Source organism: Patiria miniata, unplaced genomic scaffold (assembly GCF_015706575.1).
Source record: "Patiria miniata isolate m_02_andy unplaced genomic scaffold, ASM1570657v1 HiC_scaffold_7, whole genome shotgun sequence".
NCBI lineage: Eukaryota > Metazoa > Echinodermata > Asteroidea > Valvatida > Asterinidae > Patiria > Patiria miniata.
This window is the reverse complement of record NW_024037074.1, coordinates 32,256,401-32,280,579: the sequence shown is the minus strand read 5'-3', so window position 1 is coordinate 32,280,579 and position 24,179 is coordinate 32,256,401. Positions and strand designations below refer to the sequence as shown.

At 43.0% G+C, this 24,179-nt stretch overlaps 1 protein-coding gene across 5 annotated transcripts; it reads right to left on the bottom strand.

Annotated features, from left to right (window-relative positions):
* Positions 1-1,974: 1,974 nt before the first annotated feature.
* Positions 1,975-20,791, bottom strand: LOC119745834 (epithelial cell-transforming sequence 2 oncogene-like). 5 transcript variants are annotated; one of them, XM_038222465.1, is made up of 22 exons: positions 20,489-20,791; positions 19,854-20,100; positions 18,328-18,363; positions 16,860-17,099; positions 16,332-16,469; positions 15,367-15,469; positions 14,237-14,493; positions 13,346-13,485; positions 12,892-13,030; positions 12,156-12,271; positions 11,784-11,962; positions 10,727-10,819; positions 9,905-10,087; positions 9,372-9,475; positions 8,421-8,555; positions 7,590-7,793; positions 6,798-6,997; positions 5,943-6,090; positions 4,367-4,597; positions 4,082-4,233; positions 3,059-3,231; positions 1,975-2,305 (listed from the first exon to the last, which is right to left on the bottom strand). In XM_038222465.1, exons 2-22 carry the CDS (start codon positions 20,085-20,087, stop codon positions 2,175-2,177), a joined length of 3,336 nt encoding a protein of 1,111 aa, XP_038078393.1. In that variant the 5' UTR covers positions 20,088-20,100; positions 20,489-20,791; the 3' UTR covers positions 1,975-2,174. The 5 variants fall into 5 exon arrangements, with proteins under 5 accessions (XP_038078393.1, XP_038078392.1, XP_038078395.1 ...); XM_038222464.1 differs by having other exon boundaries at positions 19,854-20,096; XM_038222467.1 differs by having other exon boundaries at positions 20,512-20,791.
* Positions 20,792-24,179: the final 3,388 nt, after the last annotated feature.

Genomic DNA, 24,179 nt, shown 5'->3' with positions numbered 1-24,179 from the left:
CTATGACCTTTTGACCCCAAACCAATCCCAACTTGCCTACTCCCAAGGGCAACCCACTACCAAAGTTAGACACCAAAATCTCATTTCTAACTCAAGTTATCATCCGGAAACCATTTACATCTAACTCACCACGGTGACCTTGACCTTTGACCTTTTGACCCCAAAACCAATCCCAACTTGCCTACTCCCAAGGGCAACCCCCTACCAAAGTTAGACATCAAAATCTCATTTCTAACTCAAGTTATCATCCGGAAACCATTTACCTTTAACTCACCATGCTGACCTTGACCTTTGACCTTTTGACCCCAAAACCAATCCCAACTTGCCTACTCCCAAGGGTAACCCTCTACAAAAGTTAGACACCAAAATCTCATTTCTAACTCAAGTTATCATCCGGAAACCATTTACCTTTAACTCACCATGGTGACCTTGACCTTTGACCTTTGGACCCCAAAACCAATCCCAACTTGCCTACTCCCAAGGGTAACCCTCTACCAAAGTTAGACACCAAAATATCATTTCTAACTGAAGTTATCCGGAAACCATTTACCTTTAACTCACCACGGTGACATTGACCTTTGACCTTTTGACCTCAAAACCAATCCCAACTTGCCTACTCCCAAGGGCAACCCCCTACCGAAGTTACAACCCCAAACGACATTTCTAACTCAAGTTATCATCCGGAAACCAAGCTACCCGGACGAACGGACGGACGGACGGACACACAGACAGACGCCCTAGGCGATGACAATACCCCTCGAGCCTCTCGGCTGAGGGGTAAAAAGGAAAGAGTTCCATACCTGGACATCACTTGACACCCTGTGCACAAACCCTATGAGACTGGTCTGAAAAATTCTGAGTGTTTTCGCAGTAAATGATCCAATATTTTCCCGGCTAAATTTGACTTTGTAGGACATGTTATCGCTTTCTGATGGCTGATTGGTCACTGCAGGGAGAAAATAATGATGTTCATGTATGGAATTCTTCCCGTAAAAAAACTACAAATTTTAACAAAACAGTACCAAAATTTGATAGGAAAACATGTATCGATGAAAATATGGAATATTATTTTAGATATATATATCCTTTCAGCCTAAGTACAGCCAAAAGTTGTTATTATACAACGCCTAAATAAACCCCGTTATCTGATTGGTGGGTCATTGATCACATGTCATTGAATTATTCATCCCAACCCAGGGCCCGGCCGCGCCACAAAAGTAGAAGTTCCATTCCACGGTAATTGAAGTTCCATTGCACGGTCACACTATTGGTGGCTCTGACCGATCAGATGACAAGGATTTATTCAGGTGTTGTATAAAACAAATAATGAATGTTTCACATTCGTGCAATGGAAAGAATTAATTCGGTGACACATGGAATGTTCCATTCCACGAGGCGAACTCGGCTTCGCCTTGTATAATGGAACATTTAGCCAGGTGGTGTATAAAACAAATAATGAATGTTTTACATTCGTGCAATGGAAAGCATTAATTCGGTGACAGATGGAATGTTCCATTCCATGAGGCGAACTGGGCTTTGCCTTGTACAATGGAACATTCCATCTGTCACCTCATGAAATTATTCTTACCATTGCACTCATAAACACTGATTATGTGTATAATAGCACCTAATACCAAAAAATGTAGCATGCTCAAAAAAAATTTCAGCAAGAGCAACGCATCTGTTCAGTGCAAATAACTTTTATAAAGTGAAAAAATATGAAGATAGAAAATTATGTGATAAAACTTCTACAATGCCACAGCATGCAACCTTATTTTGTTTTGGGAAAATACAAAAAAATGGCCGACTGCCAGTATAAATACAAAAATATTGAGCAACCTTATAGATGTGTAAATTTGTTAAAAATTGAGCAAAGTCATAAAACCACTACAGACTTAGAAACTGACACAGCAAAAATGGCGAGTACAAACATCACATTGTGCATACTTCAAGTGATTGCTTCTTGTGTTTTTCCAGCTAAGAACTTGATCACTCTGAATTCCTAAAAGTTCCTCAAGCTATGTTGGATACAATTTTCAAGCAGATAAAAGTCAACCTCATATGTTGCCATATGTTGCGATTTAAGAAAAGCTCACCCTGTATTCAGTGGAAAAGTTATGAATGTAAAGTCAGGTAAAGATGAAAATATACTTTGATAGGAAACCTTGCATTGTTTACGTTTCGTCTAACGAGGCCTGTACTGCTGCCTCGATAGCAGACACTAACGTTATCTTGTCAGTCTCGTCTTCAGTTGCGCAGACCCAGCGACGCTTGGGTGTCTGGAGAACAAATGCGCACTTCATGTCTGTGGAAGGGACAAATATTAGTTCTGGTTATTGTTCAAATGTGCAGCAGGCTCAGCCTTGCCTGCCCAGCCCAGCCATGCCCAACCCAACCCAGCCTTGACTAACCCAGTGCAGCCCAGCCAAACCCAACCCACCCATAGTTAACCCATGCTGCTCAGCCCAGCCCATCCCAACCCAGCCCATCCATAGCTAACCCACGCAGCCCAGCCCATCCCAATCCAACCCGTCACATCAAAACCAATGTCCAGCCCAACCCAATGGAGCCCAGCCCTACCTAATGCAGTCCAGTCCATCCCATCCCAACCAACCCAGCCTATCAAAACAAAATACATCCCATCCAAACTCCGTAGTCCAGCCAAGCCAAACTTAACCCAGCCCAGCCAAACCAAACTTAACCCAGCCCAGCCCAAACTAATGTAACCCATTCCAGCCCCGTAAAACCTAACCTAAACCAGCCCATCCCAAAGTAGCCCACCACAGCCAAACCTAACCCAGCCCAATGCAGCCCAGCCCAGCCAAACTCAATACAGCCAATCCCAGTCTAACCCAATGCAGCCCAGCTTAGCTCAGCCCAGCCAAACCTAGCCCAACCCAATGCAGCCCAGTCCATCCCAGCCCAACCCAATACAGCTAAGTCCAGCCCAGCCCAATTTAGCCCAGCCCATCCCAGCCATACCCAGCTCATGGTCTTGAAACAATGCCAAGTGGATGAAAATTACTCTATCCAGCTTTTTAAATTTTTTTGAACTTACATTTTGAGTCCGGTAGCTCCTGTACCAGCAGTCTGGGCAATGCGACTGATGAGTGGAACTGATACAGTGCCTCAGTCTGTCGTGTGTATGGCAACGTCTTGATTGTTCGTATGGTCACCATCAACGCATCGTTGAATAGGAACAGACCCAGGTCTTGCACATGCTCATACAGACTGCATCAGAAAAAAAATACAGTTTATAGATACTACAATTTTGTGAGTGTTTCATGACAAGAATCTCTGTGAACCAACCTTGGAAAGCAGATAATAAAATGCACAGCAGATTTGCAGTATTGGAAGTAAACGTGACGTATCACTTGATCCGAGTTTGAATTCCTGCGATTCTGTTTTCATGTAAATTCTTGAAAATTTCTCAATTTATCCTTTAAATGCTGTGAGTGAGAATGGAAACCTTTCATACAATACATTAGGCCTGTCCCAAATATACCGAATACTCGAATATTCAAATACAACCGAATATTCGAATAGCTTTTATCGGTTTGAATATTCAAAAACAATAAATATTATGCACATACACACACGCCTTTGATATTATTTTATCGTAAAGTTGCAGCGCTTTATTGTCATGTGCCACTTGTCTGTTGACGACAATTTCTTTGTCAACGGCGGTTCATTGTTCAAATCCTTTTAGAAGGTTATAGAATACTTACTGCAAAACACTGCAACGCCCTATATCGATTGCTGCACGTAAATTTTAATTGGCGCGCTCTTCGTTCAACTTTTTACCGGCGCAGCATGCAGTTGCAGCTGGCTGTTTCAAATTGCAGTTGGAAGTTGCAGCTGGCTGTTTTTCAGTCACACTCAGTTTCAAGTCGTCAAATACTAAATTATTTGCAAAAGAACAGCCCTGCAATACATACAGCTTATGCTGGGTTTGTGTTGTCCAGAAAAGGGCTTAATACATACACATATTATGGACCAAGTACAGGTTGTTCACAAGAAACCGCTTGAGAAAGAAAAAACAAATTCACAGCATACCATAGTGAATGAAGTCTGTTCTTACCCCGTTGCCTGGCCGGTTTCTTCAACTTGCTGCATGTTAGCAACCACCTGCTCTCTGATCAGGAAGCGGTTTGCCTCCAGCAGGGCTGGGCACTTCTTGATGCGACGCTGCAACTCTTGCAACTGGCGCTCTCGCTCCGACCTCTCATGGCACTGTGCATCAACAAAAAAGTCTGATCTTATGATGGCAAACACAGCAAAGAGCAAATTACCTTCCTTAAGCACTTGTATAATTTGGTCTATTTTCTGTCTCCAGCATTTTTTTGGAAAATCTGAAGGAACAAACCTCATCCACGAATGCCTGCAGCTGCCTGAACATTTTCACAGCCACGCCCAGGTCCGTGTTGTCAGGGTGTTCGTCAGCGGTCACGCCCTGCTGGGCTAGCAGCATCTGGATGTACTCACTGATCCGTCTCGCTGGGAGCAGGAATAATTCCGTCAGTGACATCATGCCGGTTTCGGGGGAGCGATCGGTGCGCTTCAGGAAGGCACGGAAGGCTGGATACTGCTGCCGACACTGGAAGGAGAAATCAGAAAAAAAGGTTTGTTTGTTGCACTGATGTCTATCACTATGAACCTGAAATGTCCGATACGCTTTTGTTCCGGACAAAATGTCTGAAATGTGGACAATAGCTATCATTGTTCAGTTACAAAAGGAGGGTTCGGGGCGGCCACTGGGAGCAATGTTTGAACGCATTGCTGACAACAACTGACACTCAAGCTAAGACGCTATGGCTTTTTGTACATTCAAAATAAAATTACTTGTGCATAATACACACAATATCAAGCAAACCAGTTTCCGCACGTAACATGTCCAACTCACTCAGGCTCTCGAAAGTGATCCTGCACGGAGCCCATACTGACTGGTTAGCTCACATTAGCAATGGTGTTATCAAAATGGTCAAGCATTTTTACTTTTTACTGGGCCTCTGATTACGGAAAACTGGACGGAAAGTGAAATTTTTGATGTACGGAATTATTTGACTGATAAAATTTAATCGAATAAATACTGAAATTAAACATACAGCCACTGATTGGATTAAGTACAGCCTGTCTAAAAAAAAATGGTACAATCAGAAAAAAAATTGGTTAAATATGAAATTTCAAAATAAGTCATTCTTACTTGGCATAATATTAAAGAACAAAGACTGGGCTTTCTAATAGTGTTTGTTTGATCTTACTTACTTTTGTCAATTCAGAGATATAATCAATTTAGTGCGATACACCAAAATCGATTTTGTGCCACTTTTATGCATGGGCAGAGTTGTTTCGAGTACTGTCCCATGCTGTCTTGAAGCTCACAAAAGATTGCAACTTGGCAAAAGAAACAAACTCAATTTTTGTGTTCTGCAGTAAACTGGAGTTATCTCTGGATTGACAAAAGCAAATGAGATGAAACAAAAAGTATTGGAAAGCCTGGTCTTTTTCCTTTAATGTGAGGCTCAAAACGACTTACTTATGCTGAGATTTAATATTGAAAAAAAAAATCGTTTTCGATTGTATCATTTTTTTGAGACAGGCTGTATAGACCTCCTCCCCCCAATAACTGTAGGGAAAACTTTCCATCCAAAGATGATCACCCCTAAAAGTAGTCCTGAATCCTGTCGCCATTTTGAAAAAAGTACGCCTATGCCCCATTACAAAATAGCACGATTTTGGGGCCCAATTTCAGTTCTGTCCACCCTTCTTTTTTACAAACCCTCAAGTTTACGGCCCACATAATGCCCTTATAGCAGAAAAAATGGTGGCATGCAAATCGTGATTTGGCCGGCGTAGACAATTTCCAGCCTGCACCCTCAGGTAGTGGGGGTGTACTGCTCAACGCAATGGGGATGAGATTTCACTTCTGTGTAAGTAATAACCTTATCCAATGTGGACAGCACAATCTGGTAGTTCTTGTGGAAGTTGGTGTACGCCTTCAGCTTCGCTTGTAATTTGATGAAGCAGTCCCCAATACACTGCTCCGGACTCCACTGCTCCAAATGATCGCTCAGGTCCTCCACTAACTCCCTTCAAAGAGGAAGCACCAGAATTGACAAATCAATGGGAGACTTTTGAGACGTTGGTGGCAGCAAAAACACAGGTCCTTTTATGTCATGTTTAAGCCAAAGCACGCATGCTCAATATGACGCAAACAATGGAAAAAGGACCGGTGTGTTTGCTGCCACCAATGTCTCAAAAGTCTCCCATTGATCCAAAAAGTGATAATGAGCCAAAAAAAGTGCTTTTGAAGTATGTTTAGGAAATGTAAGAAACTCAGCAAGAATCATCTGGCAGTAAAATTTAATGTCAGATTTTTGTTTGAAAATTTGTCAATTGGGTGTAAGAAATAAAATGATGTCTTCAATCAGGGCAGGATTTGAAATTATGTAACACATTACTCACTATTAAACTCAAGGTTGAACTCTGAGGGAGCCTGTAAAACCTTGAGGTAAACCTCGTAAAACCTCGCGATAAACCTCATAAAACATAAAGATAAACCTTGTAAAACTTTGAGGTAAAACTTCTCGGTAAACCTCGCGGTAAACCTCATAAAACATAAAGATAAACCTCGTAAAACCTTGAGGTTAACCTCGTAAAACCTTGTGGTAAACCTCGCGGTAGACCTCATGAAACATAAAGATAAACCTTGTAAAACCTTGAGGTAAACCTTGACATATGACCAGTTTAATTTTGCATTCTCTCCCTTTAGTTTAAGCCTTGGATTTCACATTCACCGTGTGATGGACAGGATCAAGTTGGCGTCGGTGAAGATCATCTGAATGTTAGCCTGGCTGATGATGGCTTTGTTGGACTTGATCGCCGCCACGAGGGGTTTACGATAGACATCCTCGATGATGCCGAGATGCTTCAGGTAGTTGAGCTCTGACGACAAGATCTGGATGGCGGTGCTTTGCCTGACGTCCCCCGTCTGCAACTGTGGAGGTAAGTTTGATCAACAGCCATCAATGTAGGAGTTATTTCATTAATTGAACAACCACGATAAGTTTGACAGAGAAGCTTGGCTTTCTGCCTGTTCTCATCCATTTACTGATGTAGTACCTAGATGCAGAAGAAAAGGATATTCAAACAGCTTTTTCTGACGAGCCGCAACTGTTTGGAAATTCCTTGCCTGGTGCTTGTTTCCCTCCAACCTATGATCTGTGCCGTTTCAAGAGGAATGTTAATTCCTACCTTCAGTTTTCCTGAGTGCCTACTCTTCTTTTATTTCTCCTGTAGCCCTGTACCTTGAGAGGCTTTTTGTTCTGAAATTTCATTCAACAACTGAGGTTTACTAACAGTGTTGCAGTCGGATCCGTCAAAAGTCCAGTCACAAGTAAATCTCAAGTCCAGTCACAAGAAACAGTGGATGAACAAATAACAAAGGAATGCCTTTGTCTAAGCTCACTTTCAAACTCAAAGCCTGTGAGTTGAATTGAGGCTGGAGGACTTGTGATGGACTTGTGATGACTTGCGATGGACTTGCAGGGACTTGTGATGGACTCGACTCTATAACACTGATTGCTAACCTGAGTTACTTTGAAGGTTGATGCTTGCTGGGTACCAGCCGTGACTGGTACCTCTGCCGGTCGGAGCTCTGACACGGAAGAGTACAGAGCGTTGCGGTTGATATTTTCAACCTCGCTGTCAAAGTCGGAGATTTCCTCGCCGATTTCCTCCGAGATTTCACTGTCGCCATCCATGTCGAGACTGGACATCTTTTTGAGCTGTTTCTGAAAAAACCCCAAAATGCCTTTACTACATACTGGAATAAGGACAATTTAAAAAAAGTAGTTTCTCATCCGGGCTTTTCAAAAAGAGTAGAAGGCGGTCCTGTTTCCCCCCCAAGATGACAGATTTTACGATAGATTTTTCTATTTTCACATCTCTTTTGCTGATACTTTTGTTTCACACGGAGCCGTTGTGTGCTGCCCTGTTAATATCTTGAATCAAAGAAAAATATGCACTGCACTGTTGAAATGTACCTTCAGTGCCCCCCACCCTGAAAAATGTGTGCGCCCTCAGGTGCGCCCCAGAAGTTTAACTCTAGTTACGCCACTGAACAATGTATACTCAGTGCTGTCCGAGGGCTTTTGAGAAATGACCCACAAGCTTAATTGGGTGCGACTCGAACCCACGACCTCTTACCACTCGACCACCGAGCTTGCCGTGGTCAGCTGGCTGGTTTGAATCTAATTTGATATTGAATCTAAAAGACCCAATATTGAACTAACGTTACTCAAAACTAAAACTAAAAACTAAACTTGTTTGTCCAAATGTCACAATTTTTTCCCAATCCTAAAGGCTTCCAGATCTCTCTTACTTTGAAAATGATAAGGAGTTTTTGCAAGGAATCTTACAGGTTTGGCAGTTGATGCTACGGTTCCCTTGGTTGGACTCTGTTTTGCAGCTGGTGTTTTATGAGCGCCGATATCCGAGACACTCTGTCTGCTCCCCTGAAGAAGTTGCTTGCCAACAAATGCTAGCGGATCCACCTGTGAAACGCAGATCATAAAAGTAGTGTTGTCCATTTTGTTGTAATCACTGGACTGGCTTTTATGACATTACTGGGACACTCCAAAGATCGCTTTGGTATTTCGCACAATGCACTCTTCAGTGTCAAGCATTTTTCTACAAAACGCACAAGTGATGGGTGCTCAGGCATGGAAGCATCCCAACAGCTATCGGACCCGTCACCATGATTTCAAAAACAGATTGGTGTATAGTGCTGTACATTTGTGAATATTTTTTTATTCGATTATTTAAACTTGGATTCGATATTCGCATGGAATATGTTGATCAAATTTGAAATGCATTAGTCAGGAACTGCACAAGTGCGAGTGCTGGCTGAAATTCGTCTTTCCCAATCAATAATTAACCAGTTCGCGCTGGGATTATTTTGACAAGAACTGAACGAGGCGGGGGATTACTTTTCACTCGACCTTATGCCAGGTGGGTTGAAGCCATCAGCCTCGGACAGCACATTCATATTTCCGGCCTCGCTCGCTGCGAGCGGGTCGCTGACAAATATTTCAGGCCTCGCTCCCTGTGTGTTTATCCGTCATCCGTGCCGAATACCGCAAAACCTTTTCGGGTATACACGCCATCCGGTGCGAACTGGTTAAATGGGCCACTGATTGACATTTTTTTGGCATTATTTTGCCTGACAAATATTGACACTGAGCTCAATAAGATATTAAGATCATCGTGTATGTCCACAAAGTTATCAGAGGATGTATAGCAAAAACTGTACCATCAGTTACAAAGTCAATTCCATGTGTAAATAAAGGTACAAAACAAAGTACAATCACCTCGAGGGTCTGGGTAGTTAAGTTGGACAGCGCCTGGACAAGCGAGGGCGCTATCTGTCCCAGTCTGGCATCCTGAATACCAAGGTTATTGAATATAATATCTCCTGCAAATATGAACACGGTAACAAAAGATAGTAAGTGATACTGCCTTTTCAAATACTTCACATAGATAGCTGTCTATAATTCTGCCCTGTGCGAAGTGGAACATAACCATGCACGTAGAACATATTTTCAAAATGGCTCGTGGAGGCACTTCACAACTGTTTTGCAACAGAACCAAAATTCTACACAAACAGGCATAAAAAATGCTGTTATTATCCTCATCCAAGATGTGTAGATTATTTAAAACGTTGCGCACCTACGACACGTTTCGTGAATTCGATCATAAGTTTATCGCACAGATGCGCAACAAATTTGTTGCATAATTCCTACAAATGGTGTAAGTTATGCACCATTTTGAGAAATCAGCTGCTGTTCATGCACCCCATCAACCCTCTGAGTTGTCTCATACACACACACACACAGAGCCCTACCTGTGAGTTTGGCAACCAAGTCTTCTCTCTCTTCCCTGAGGAAGCTCCTCAGTATCCTCTGGCAGGCTGCTACCGCCTCCATCACACGTTGTGAGGATGCCAGCCAGCCTTGCAGCTTGTCATACTCCAGGTACAGGGAGGCCGGGCTGGGCGATTTACCCCAGTTATCCCACTCACCCATAACTGCAGGCAAAGAGGCACATGATCAAAATTTGCTGAAAGGTTGATAATCCTTACTCGGCATGAATATGAATGTTATTACACAAACGTGAATTTCTGACGTCAAGTCAAACACATTTAGAAGCCTCTTACTAGCGCCTCTTGAACAGAGACATTTGCCTAAAGGGGGAGCTGCCAACATAGGGCTGGATAGCTCTGTTGGCAGAGCACGGGAATGGCAATCCGAAGGTCGCAGGTTCAAACTCCGCTCCAGGCAATTTCTTTGAAGAACCTTAAAAACATTTAACGTACACAGAATCATTTGCGTTTTGTGTGTGTGTGTTTTTTTTTGGAAGCGACAGAATTGCCCAAGATCATAAGTCGGCAATGAGAACAGGTTTCTGCAGCAGCTCATGATCGGTGCAATCTGGTCTCTGCCTTCACAGGTACCCATATATACTCCTAGGGTGGTGAGAGACAATTGCAGTAAAGAGTCTTGCCCAAGAACACAAGCACAATGTTTCACTGTCAGTGTTGGAACCCATGTACCATCACACATCAGTTGTAAACCTATAACCACTGGACCACAGAGCTACCATCCACATCTGTGAGAGTTGTTTTTTGCAAAGTACGTTTGGAACTGGGAGTTGATGTTGTACATACCGTGTCCATACTTGGAGTCAGTGAGTGTGGAAGGGGACGTGATGGGAACACCAGTCAGTCGACTCAACTGCTGTAAGAGGGTGCAGCCGTCATCTGCAACACAAAACACATAGAAATATTTTGTACTTTTCAAAGGTTTTGGACTAATATATTTATAAGTTGTGGGGGACTCCACCTTGACATTGCCTGGAAGAGACCCAGTGGCCGACCCCGCAACACCTGGGTGCGACAGCTAGAAGTTGACCACAAGACACTCGCACAACAGCTGTGGCAGTCTGCATCTGATCGCTTGGTCTGGGCGGCTCAACGTCCCCATGATGGATATAGAGAATGATGATGATGACGATGATGATGGAAATCCCTTACATTTGCACTAATTAGGGAAAATGGGAGACTGCTTTGCAGCAGACTGTCATCACACCAGTAAAGTCCACGCTTGCCCTTATATTTCCTTTCGAGAGTAGGATCCAGCCAATTACAAAAGTTGGGTTCAAAACCGCCGCAGTGAAACACAGTGTTCACGGGTGACTGCCACAGTTTCATGATACTGACCTCTGAGTAACAGCTCAACTTTGTCACAAAGAGCTGGTAATCGTGTCAGTCATATGTGAACTGTCACAATGAAATCAGCTTGAAGTTGGAAATTGCCGTTTTGCAGCACAGTGGAGCAAAGCCAAAATTTGAAGGGATGGTCTTTTTTTTGTTTTCAGGTGAACCTTTATCTGTAAGTCCTGTTTTATTTTCTCCAAATTTGTTCGCTCTGTCAAACATCTTTAAATCCTATTTCATCCAGTTTTTATTGTGTCGTCTTTTGTTCACTGTAACACAACTGTAGGATTTTTAAATGCCATTTTCTTGAGAATCAGTTTTACAACTTCAAGAAAGTTGGTGGTTTATATTGCCGTTAGTGAATTCAGCACCCCTTAATGTTATATACTATTGGAAAGCTCTTGTTCTGCAGAATGCAGATATACAAATATCTCAATTCTTAAAATGTCTGACTTGAAGCTCATTTTGTGATGACAGGTCGCATAATTTTTGGGGGGTCTTGACCTACCGCAGGCAGCCAGGGGTACAAACAGGTCCAGATGACCCCCCTGAGCACCGGGCAGGATGGTGGCGCACACCCTCTCCCAGAAATGCTTGAGTTCCGGTCTCTCCAGGGATGCGTTGCTGGTTGCCATGGAACCCACCAATTGGATTTCATCACAGCCCTCCACCATGATGCCAATACTCCTAATGAAAATAATCAAATGTCAGAATAAAAAAAGTGGGAATTTACTTCAATTATATTGGTAACATAAATTGTATTGATTGCCATAAAATTGAAATGGCACCACGCTCACAAATACATGGGTCCCAACTGGGTACAGAGCCTAATGTCTGTATTTCTTTTTTTTTTTCTTCTTCAAACTTAACCGCAACATACCTAGCTTGCAATCCGGCCAGCGCTTCTTCAATCTTAAACAGGAGAGACTCCAAGGTGGTTCCAATATACTCATAGGCTATGACCAAGACATCTGGCTTGACTGCAGACATTAGAAGCTGAGATGGTAAAGAGCAGAGAAATATCATTATGAGCCCTCGATTGCATTGGCCGAAGTAAAGATGCCTCTGTGAAGTTTTAAGTACCCTGCACACGCGCACGCACATATTATGGTCAGTAGTACAAGGGAAGCAGTATCTGATTAAGCTCCTAGTCTCCTAACCGACAAGAGTGTGAAATTACAGGTCTATATCTGCGTTGATTGGCTGTAGACTGGTTCCCACTCAACCCAGAAAATGGGGACTGAAAGCTATCTTGCACGTAAAGCTTTAGACTGGACAACATTTGTGTGTGCGTTGAAACTTAGTTCCATTTGTAGGAGATGATGTTGACATTCTCATGCATAATGACAGTTGAGCACATTGCATCAAAAACATTTCACTACGTGGGAACATGGAAGTGGCAACCCCGGAAAAGCAAGTAATTGTAGTTGCGGAAGCAATTCATCAGAGCCTAGGATTACTGATTCTCTCTGTACAGACAGCAAAAATACTGGACAGAAAAGCTGCGAAAAGTATATGGTGAAATACATGTGTTGGCAGGAGCCTTTTGCAGAAATTGTGAGCACAAACCTAGAGACAGAAGACAAGAAGACGTGAGTTTATACTACAGGACATACCTGCATTGCCGTAATTTGTGAAGATATTACGAGCAGACGCGGGTTTTGACGTGGCCCTGCTGCGCTCGTTTTGCCCAGTGCATTGTGGGAATGAGCTGCAATGCCTCCTGGGTATTCACCCCCTGCAGACAAGTCTCTCCTGTGAAAAAAACAAACCAAGAATTGATTAAAATGTAAACAGACTCACCAACAGATGAAGCGTTCTTGTTTTCAATCCACCAAAAGAACATTTTTGGATTTTGAAAGCTGTTGTCTGAAGAGTGACACTTGCGGGATTGGCATGCAGGCCGCCGCCATTTTGACAACAGTTTTGTCGATGATGTTATCGTTCCACCTGGGGGTGGTATCACCTGGTTCCACCTGGTTTGTGGTGAGTGGAATGCACCCAGATCTTGGGTCCTCCTCATTTCAAATTGGTACTCTTTAGTCTTGAGGAGGCTTTAACACAGCCTACCTGCGGGAAACCGGTTTCCTGGCCTCATGTCTGATGGACTGTAGCAGGGCCGAGCCAACCGGTTGCCCCATCTCCAGGGCTATGCTTGCTGATAGCGTCACTGCCTCGGTGGATACCTCAGACAGGTCTAGGTCATCTCTCTGAAATAATCAAATATGTTGATGTTTCATATTCTAACTTGGTGAACAGTTGGAGGATTATTCAGAAGTTTGTCGATTGTTACAGTTTTACAATCTCTACTTTATTGTTAACCCATTAACACCCATACTACATTTTCTTTATTCAGTGACGAATCCACAAGACCATGGCATGCTCAGGCAGTTTTGGGCAGTACAGTGAGTAACAGGCAAGTTGATTTCGGGCGTACAGTGACTGAAGGGTAATGGTAATGTACAACATTTGTAAATTAACATTGAAAAGTTGAAACTAAATTATTATGAAATAGCTTACTCGACAGTAGGTGAATAATAGTCTGAAGTATTGTGTGAAACCATGGCACCTGGTGTGCTGTCATTTTCAAGAAAAGTGGAATTTTGTATATTTTCCAATGATGGTTGGCACCCAATCTTTGAAAAAAAGTCTTTTTTTTTCAAACGCTGCCCCAAATTAACAAAATTTAGTCCACATTTTGTTTGCAACGGGTAACATAAGTATTCCCTGACACTTCCTTGACTTGACAATTTCCCAGCGTCTATAAATTGCCCCGTTTCATCTGAAGTATAGGGTCAGGGAAATTACAGACAACAAGAATGGCATTATTTTGTTTTTTTCCGGCATCCATGAACAAAAACAGGTCAGTGGAAAACAGACTCTGCAGCATGCATGCAGACAAGTGCATCACAAAATAATGCATTGTTTCACGACCGTTCTAAAATTAAGAAAACCACTTACCCCCTGGGCTCTGTGTTGTTCTTTCCTCGTCTTCGTGCCGAGACCGTAATCAAACACCCTAGCGGGTTCAGTCCAAGACCGCCCATGTTTCCGTGATGACAGTGACGACAGGGTCATTGTCTTGCCATTGGAATGTTTAAGGGTGGATGGCGGTAGCCCTGGTTGGTTAGGATTCCCGGAATGCGCCATGCTGCGGTAGGCGTTCTCTAGGTCCTGTGGGCGAGGGTCTGGGTCCAGCCAGACTGGCCGACTGTCTACTGGATAGATATAATGTTCACGTAGGTTATTAGAAAGACGTCAGCAAGCATAGCATGGCCAAATTTTCGTGGTGCTAGTTTTTTTTGCTGTCTGAGCCTCGATCCAAACGGCGATTGCATTAAGCAGAAAGCATGCTATTTTCAAATGTACAACTTGCTTAAAATTGTGACGCAGCAACAGATCGACAATCTCTATTTGAAGACAATGTCTGCATGTCTAGGCAGTGAAATATGATTTAGATTAGGCAGTGAAATATTATTATTATTATTATTATTATTATTATTAATCATTTCTGGTAATGAAACCAAGGATTCTTCAAAAGCGCCCTAGGCACTGTAGCTCGCAAGCCTGAAGAAACCTGTGGAGAGAAGACAATGAGAAGAAATTACAGTTTTAGAGGTGGGAGGAAAAGCCCAGAAGAATATTCTGAGGAAAACCCATGGAATCAGGTAGGGACTGAAAACCCAATCCACATGTTGGACCAGGCGGGATTCGAACCCGGGTCACAGCGGTGAAAGGCGAGGAAAGTACCACTACGCCAACCTGACTCCCTGATTTAGATTTGGCATAATGTTTGGCAAGATTGGACCCCATACTTAAGAGTCACCCAAAGAGTATTAGAAAAAAAGCAAGAGATTTCTTACACTTGTAGCATGGATCAGGGCTTCTAGTTAAAAAAAGGCAATTCAGACTTGTATTAAACTACCATACTTTCCCTGACAACCCCACAGACCAGAATTTTTAGACAGTTTAGAAAATGTTTGGCAATTTTCCAGAATGTCTAAAACTTTTAACCGATGGGTAAAATTTTTAAGACCCCCAGAGCGTTGCACTGGTCCCTGGTATCTGTTCCTAAAAATGCTGATACTCACAACTACTTGAGACAACAAGGTCACTCGATGTTTGGTTTTTCTTCTTTCTAGCTGCAGCATCGTCCAAATCCGAACCGTCACCCATGCGGCCATATAGTCCAAACTGAAACGAATCAAAAATGAAACACCACGAAATGACAGCAACCCTGATACCGGGAACACATTGGTTTTCCAGCTAATCTACATATGTTATGAGCTTGAAAAACAAATAAAGCCAGAAAAAAAGGTGCGTAGGATCAAATCTGAGGGGTGCATGACAAATATTAAACCTGGTGAAATTTTAGCTTAGTGGATACCTTACATTTGAGAAAACACAGGAAACCTTTAATGCACAATTTGTCTGGTCGTGTAAAATATCCGTTTCAGTTTTTTTTGTATTGCGCATTCTCCTGGACACAATCCCTAAATCAGCAATCGGGACATGGTTCTCATTCAGCTGGCAAGGATTATAAGGCAATACTTGGTGCTGAAGCCCCAAACATTTGACAATGGCTTTAACCACTTTGCGCCGGGATTATTTCGACATTGACCGGGCCCAGGCGCGGGATTGTTTTCCACGAACCTCGATGCCAGACGGGTTCAGGCCGTCATCTGCGGGTAGCACACCCTGATATTTCCAGCCTCGCTCGCTGCAAGCGGGTGGCAGATAGATATTTCCAGCCTCGCTTGTTTATCCGTCATCCGTTCCGAATGCCGCAAAACCATTGCATGTGTACACGTCATCCGACGTGAACTGATTAATACTACTTAAGTAAGATCATGCCCCATTTACGGATTTAACAACCTTTGAACATCGTGGACTGACTTCAATGTTTTCTTTTGAATGATACCATTTCAGGCAGAATAAGTTCAAAGGGTATTTGATACCAGTCCTATCTTCTCTTGGAGCAAGGCTTTTGTCATTTAAGTGCTAGTTACATTTTCTGGTAATAGTACATGAAGTACCAAGAGTACATTGGACTTACATCTTTTGGTGATTGGGCAACATCCAGTGTTCTTAGGCAGTGGATGTAATGCCTCTTCCATGCTCCGTACTCGTTATCTTTGGGTTTATATGGCAAGAACCATCCAAGCTTGATGCATTTGGGCATCCATAGAATGTCCTGAAAATATGAAAATAACATAAAACATAAAAATATGATACCAAAGTCAGATAGGGTACAACTGAAGACAAGTAGTGACGCACCGACCTTTTAAATTTCCATACAAGATGGTCCAAACCCTCCACTGAAAACATTGTGTCCTTGGGAAAGGTACTTTACCACAAGCAACAAATGCTAAAATGCCGACTACAGGCTCAGTTGCTTTTCATTACTGATTGTGAAACAGAGACCGAGACCAAGACTTGATGCTCCAAAAACTGAGGCATGAAGGTCCAAGACCAAGCTTGAGACCTAGAGGTCTAAGAAGGAGACCAAAGGATTTGTGGAATGAGACCAAGAATAACAAGAGTCTCGAGAGTTGTCTTGAGACCAAGATACGCGGCTTCTTACCTGCTCAGCAAGGAACTTCCAGTGCCAACACACCATGGCCGCTTTGCTGAGGCTGCGGGGGTCCAGGAAGGACAAGATGTAGAGGGACAGGAAGCGTGGAAGCACCGTCGCAAAGTTGAGGTGCTCCAGGGGGATGCGCCCCTCAAACCAGTTGTAGAGGTACAAGAGTTGCGCTCGCCGGCAACGCATCAGGATGTACTGCAAGAAGCGCTTTCTCTGAGCGTCTGTCCATAGGTCAAACTTTTAAGAAATTTGGGAAGTTTCTATTTCAGCAGGGGCAAATGTTTTTTATTAAGTTACTAGAAAAAATGGTTGTAAGAAAATTGCAAAAATGCTACATATGACAACATTCAGAGAAAAAGGAGATACCTCTGATATAATTAATTTAATTCTAGTAGCAGTCAAGAAAATGTTAATATGAATCCTTCCTTGGCTACAATTTTGTGAAAGAAAGTTACTGATTGCATGACATTTTACGCCATTATGATAAAAAAATAAATAATAAAAAGCAGGATTGTTATCGCATTTTTCATTAAAGGAAAACCGTTAGGATACTGTTTGGACTTGAATGCCACCACTGGAATATCTATGGATTTGGTGGCTACAGTATTTCAAGCTTTGACGTTAGTTAATGTTGGCAGTTACTGCTGAATTCTTTTCAAAAGAAATATATTAGCTATGGAGCAGTACATCGATTTGTAAAATTTCAAAGACATTGTTGTTTAATGACACAATACAGACAGACATTGTATTGCATCGAAGCATATGATTTGCAGGAGCATCGCCAGACCACTTTGAAAGAAGGGGGGGGGGGGTGTGACAACAATTTTGCTGACAGAACATTTGTGCTATTGTTTTTGTCGGACACCAGACTTTGCAAAATCGAAAATGGGCTATCATGGACAGTATCGGACAATAGGTGCTGCTCTTCCACCCGGCAAATTTGCTGACGGGGACACGATTATGCAGACAGGACAACGATTTTAGCTGAGAAAAACAATTAATGGAGGGTGTTACACCCCCACACCCCCCTCTAGCTAGTTTGTATTGATGAAGAATTTGTTGAAATCTTTAGCTTTAGCATTGAAAATTTAGAAATCACAAGATTTGCGTTGGCTGTGGATACGAAATAACAATTTGTGATGATTAAAAGTGTGAGCGTCTGTTAAGTGTTTGCTGGTCCCAGAGGGCCAGCCTAGTGTCCTCTTTGTACCTCACTGACTGACTCACTGACCGACTGGAACTTGTGAGCCTGGAAGTGCTATCGTATAGGACTACCCCATAACGCCAGTGAAAGGGCTGAATCTGGCCCATTGTGTAGACTAGATGCATGCAAAGACAGTGAATAGCCATTCTGAATCAATTTCATGGAATTTTGTGTACTCTGGGACCAGTTTTACTAGACTTGCCTAGTCACGTTTTTTGTTGTTAGTGTTAAGCAGCATTTGTGTTAATCTTCCAAGCTTACCCAATGGCCTATTAGTTCTCTCCTTTCTACAAATATCTGTCGAGAAAATTGAAAGGGTTAAAAATGAAACGATCCAGATCACATTAATGATTTGTTCTCTCTTCAATTGTTTACAATTTTGTGCACCTACAATCCCGGCAAAATCTCGCTGGCCCCCTCCCCTGGCCCCCGGCCGATGTTGTCTCTCATTGCGCGATCTGTGCTCCAGCTGAAGGTAACAACACTGACCGGGGAAGCAGGGGAGTGGGGGACTGGGGGAGGGTAAGTTTATTGTCACGAGTTCCAACCAGTTTGGCCGGGATTGTAGGAGAGAGAATGCTTAAACCATGGTTACTTATTATTGATAATTGCCAAGATGATTAGCTTCGCCTTCGCATCCCACCACCTATTGCTGGCCACATTTTGTAGAAGCTTCAACCAGTCCTGATCCCTGCTACACATGGCTAAGCTGCCGCAACTATGGACGGTCTATTCCTTCCTCCATGGTGCTATTAACAAGATGAATCAACTCCAGCACTGAAAACTTTGAACTCAGAAATTCTCCCAAGTTTGTGAAATTCCAGCTTATTACCTGATGTGTGCTATATTCAAGGTTGGATATGCTCAGAATTTCTCGGGTCTGAGTCCCAAGGTTCCCAAGACTGGATGTGATTCAAATTGTTGCTGGTTCCCTCTGCCACGACAGTGGTGGCTTGAGCAAGCTAGTCAGGGATCAGGACTGGCAGGTTGCATCAGTAGAACATATTCCAAATCCAGTTTTGGACCTGGGGCACATTCCAGTAACACAAATTTGCATTATACTAGGCCATTTATTGAGTGTGTCAACCATTTTGGAAAACATAGGAAAGGACTCTGGAAGACCGTTAGCCTCTGTTTTTAACGCTCGCCATGTTGGTGGCAAGCAGTCCCTCATGAGCAAATGTTACCAATGTTGGCAAACGTTTGCATCGTTAGCGTTAAGTGGAATGCATTCCCGGTCAACTCATATTTTTACTCATTCTAAAGCAAAGGACGGTTCATACTTCACGCGAATACGAATGCGAAGTGAATCTGACGTCATGAAACGTTAGCTGTAAAATTTGCCGGAGTTGAAATGTGTTCATCATTTGCAAATTCGCAGTACCAATACTTGCGATGACTTCACAAATTCGCTTTCGGGCTAAGTATGAACCAGTCTTAAGAATTCATTCAACGTGGACTTTTGGTGCTTATGTTGGGCGCAATCGGCGGACCTGCGCTATCACAAGATCACGCAGAAATGCAGTTGCGCGATCGGTCGGTCCTGTAGGAAATCTCAAAATTTACTCCCCCTTTTTCAAAAGAATCCTCCAATAGCTTTAAATTAGAAAGAAAAAGGTGATCGACTGATGGCGGTGAGATCGACTGATGGCGGCACGATCTACCGATAGAACAGCGCCGTCAACCGATATGATGGCACAGATCCATCGACCGCGCCCAACACTTACACCACCTTACATCTCAGTTGACATGAAAACTGACTTGACTTCAACATAATCCTCAAGTACCTGCTCATTGGACGGTTTGTGAAGAATCGGCGTCCACTGACTTTGGTTGGTCTTCATCTTCAGCGTCTGGTAATTCCCCTCGCTAGCCAACGGCGCGATCAGGGCGGTCTTCTTGGCCGACTTAGCAGCTCGCTCGGTGGGGTAGACAGGTTCTCGGAGAGAGGCTAGTGGTGCTACACCATTACGATTGCTGGGGGTGCCATTCAGTCTCGAGTCTTTTGCTTTTGCTGCCATTTCTGGATCCTGTCTAAAGACAATCAATCAACTTATCATAGAAGAATATGAGATGTGAATTTGTAAAATATGACGTTGGCTTATCTAGCAACAGTTAAAAAAACCTGAACAACTAATGAAGAAGTCATCAGTATTTATCTGGAAATCGTCTGATTTTCAAAGCAACTGTATGCGGCGGCGTAAACTGAACTGAACATGTGAATGCATGATGTTCAATTGCAACTTTAAAAATGCAATCCTTCCAATTTCCTAATTTTAGTTAAACACAATTTAAACTAGAATAGCCAACAATAACATGATCTGGCGACATGTCCGAATGATAAGTAGGCCTAGGGGGTCAATCAAAGACAAAGTTACTTAGGCTATTCGAATACACATAGCAATTGACATACGACCCTTACCCTGCTGTGCAGCATGCACAAACCTTTCAAATTTCAAGTTCAACTGTCTGTTGAACCATGGAGGAAGAACACTACTGCTTCGATTTCGAATCAAATCGTTTACAACAGATCACTCATTTCCATCATTTGAAACGAACTTTATCCTAATAATACCGCTCGATTCGGCACTTGATTCCACAACACTCCTTGAAAAACCCTTGACATTTGTGTCTACGGATTCGAAAATACTCGCTCCGTCGATCACAGGTTTGTGATCCGAAAGAACACTCGACCTTTAACCCCCGACTCCTTATTTGAAAAGAGCTATAGTTTTCTGTTTACTGCATACGATCCGGGCCATACAACGGCAAATCGGCACAGGCCGGGCGATATGCGGTAAATTAAACATAGATTTGGAGTAGCGTCGCGTTGGCTAGACAACCAACCGCAGGCTGTGCAAGGTGTTTCATAAAGCACTGAATTTATACAACCGAAGGCTTTTCTTATTAATTTTGTTTTTTAGGTGATTAATTTGGGGTCCATTTCCCCCTGTCCCTGCTTCTTCAGACATCTCAGATTATGTAACTCTGGTGCACTCCTTAATTGTAGTCATCCTCCAAGAATGATCATGAATTAAATTACCTACCAAAACAATAAACAATTATAGGCTTATAATGTTTCGTTTTGAATTAATGAGAAACGTTAGCCTATATCGGAGGGAGATGTAGACTCAATAAAAATGACGCTAGCATGCATCTTGCGGGAATTAAACAAACGCTTATTGTCGCTTATGCGATGATGGCGTGTGTTTTTTTAGTTGTAAGTAGTCCTCATGCATGTTTTCAACAATATTTCAATGTTAATAATAAATGTCCAACTCCCCGACAAAGCCTACTCCTCGAGCATAATAGTAGAATTATTGTAGTTTAATGTACTATACTTCACATAGGCCTTGGCAGTCCGAAGTTTCAACAAATGTCTTCTATTATCATCACAACTGCGGGCATTAAAAAGCTGTTGAGAGAGTTAAAACCACAAAAGCACCAGGCCCTGATGGCATCCTTCCAACGATCCTGAAGGAATGTGCTGACAGTGTTGCTCCACTCCTACAACAAATTTTCCAGAAATCCATTGATACTGGGGAGTTACCAGACGACTGGCTCAGGGCTAACGTCTCACCTATCTTCAAAAAAGGAAATCGTTCAGATCCATCAAATTACAGGCCAATTTCACTGACATCCATCCCTTGCAAGTTGCTCGAACATATCATCCACTCCAACATCATGTGTCACCTTGATCAGTACAACGTTCTCAACAATGAACAGCATGGGTTCCGCCGGTCGATCGTGTGAAACCCAACTCACGGACCGTAAACGACCTTGCTAAAATCCTAGATAACCAAGGACAAGCCGATGTAATCATCATGGATTTCAGCAAAGCGTTTGACCTAGTTCCAGATCAGAGATTATTGTCAAAGCTGAAACATGTTGGGATCTCTGGCTCTCTACTCCACTGGATCAACACTTTCCTTACAAAAAGATCTCAACAAGTAGTCTTAGAGGGCAGTTCATCCAGTTCAATAGCTGTGACATCAGGAGTGCCCTGCAGGGCACTGTTCTTGGACCGCTACTCTTCATCTTGTATCTAAACGACCTTCCGGAAGGAATCTCATCTCAAGTGAGACTTCTGGCAGATGACTGCATATTATACCGTGAAGTCCAAACTCCAGAAGACAAGAAGAAACTACAAAACGACATCGATACCCTTTGTAACTGGGAGTCCAAGTGGCAGATGCGATTTAACGTCACCAAATGTTATGCCATGCACATGACCCACAAAAGGAAACCTCTTCTGTCATCTTACAAGATAAACGGCAATCCTCTCCAAACAGTCACAAATCACACCTACCTGGGAGTAGAATTAAATAACAAACTGAACTGGGCCGAACACATAAGTAACTCTACTACTAAAGCAAACAAAGTTCTTGGACTGTTGCGCAGGAATCTGTTCAGCTGCTCCACCAAAGTTAAAGAAACTGCATATAAGACCCTGGTCAGACCCAAGTTAGAATATTGCGCCAGCATATGGGATCCATACCATCAGGACCACAAAAATAAACTTGAAGCTGTCCAACGCAGAGCGGCCAGGTTCGTCTGTAAGGACTTCAGGCGCACAAGTAGTGTCTCATCCATGATCACCCACCTCGGATGGAAATCATTGGAGGAACGCAGAACCATATCCAGACTAACCTTGCTCTACAAATCCATTCACCACAAAATCGCAATTGATGTTGATCAGTTCCAAGTTGATTCCAAACGGGATAAAATGTCAACTAGAAAATCATCTTCATTATCCTTTGTTCACCCTACATCTAAGAAGGACTGCTACAGATACTCTTTCGTACCAAGAACAACAGCTCAGTGGAACCTACTTCCTACAGAAGTCAGGAAAGCTACTTCAGTGGAGTCCTTTAAGTCAAGACTCCATGAGATGCAGTTGTCTTCAACACTAAGGGGGCCTACTAACAAAATTGTTTAGGGATGCTGCTAGCCACCACGCGCCTGCAACCGTATATCCCATAGTGGAGTTTGCTTGCAGTAGGCCTACGCTACAGATACAGATAGGCCGATTGTCTTTTTTCCCCGGCCGTATGCATTGGAAACTTAACGAAATTTTGACCAGCAAATTAACGCCCTCTTGTGATGCACGAAAGCTTAAATCTGCAATAGACTGTTTCCCGGCCCATTTTTGAAGCCCGAAGGACAATGAGGTCAGGGACCCAGACTAAAATCTGCATGTGTTCCACAGAATGGCGGGAATGCAGTGCAGTTGAAACTTAATAATTATCGCTCAGTACGTTTAGAATAAGATACTGCCACTGGCTTTCTACATTGAACGTCTCCGACTATTCTCGAACGGCTTGCCCGGGGCCGGCCGAGGCCGGCTACGGTGGCATGGATCGAGCGACGGCACTTTCAACAACTCGATTAACACTAACAGCGGTCCCGTCGTCGGCACGTGGCATGCATACTACACAGCTACACTGGATGTCATCAGAACTTGACAGACCCGCGATAAAACGGGCGCATTGTGAACACTGTCCGCAACCAGAAACCACGGTTCTTCAATTCAAGGGCCGTCGAAAGGACGTGAAACTGAAAGAGTTTTCGACGAAACGACAATCAAGGCTTGAAAGGTAGGCCTATTAAAGGCTTCAATTCAGGAAACTGAATCTCACATTGAATTGCATAGGCTAGGCCTAGGCCTACAGTTTTGCCCCGCTGTAGCGTGAATATCCGACTCCATGAAATATGGACTCATTGGTAGTATTGCGAATGCGTAAGTACGATAATATGCTATTTTTAGGATCATAATGAGAGATTTACCTGTCACGTGCGAGGGATTAGCCAATAATAGGGAAAAGGAGTCCGATTTTCATAGGAGTCGGATTTTCATATGACCGGCCCTATGTAATTTAAAGGCAAGGTTTGGTGCAACACTGTTTGCTATAGCTCTATGGTCCCACTGATTCGTGTGTCAGCAAAAGTGCACTTACACGTTATCGTTCACAAATGACTTCTACTACCTTGAGCAATCGTATTCTAATTCCCATGACACTGGTTTTTGTAATTTTGAACTGTATTTTGGGTGAAATGTGATTTTCTTTGTGGGTTTTCCACCGTTGGTGTCTTGCGTACCAACGCGGTTCTGT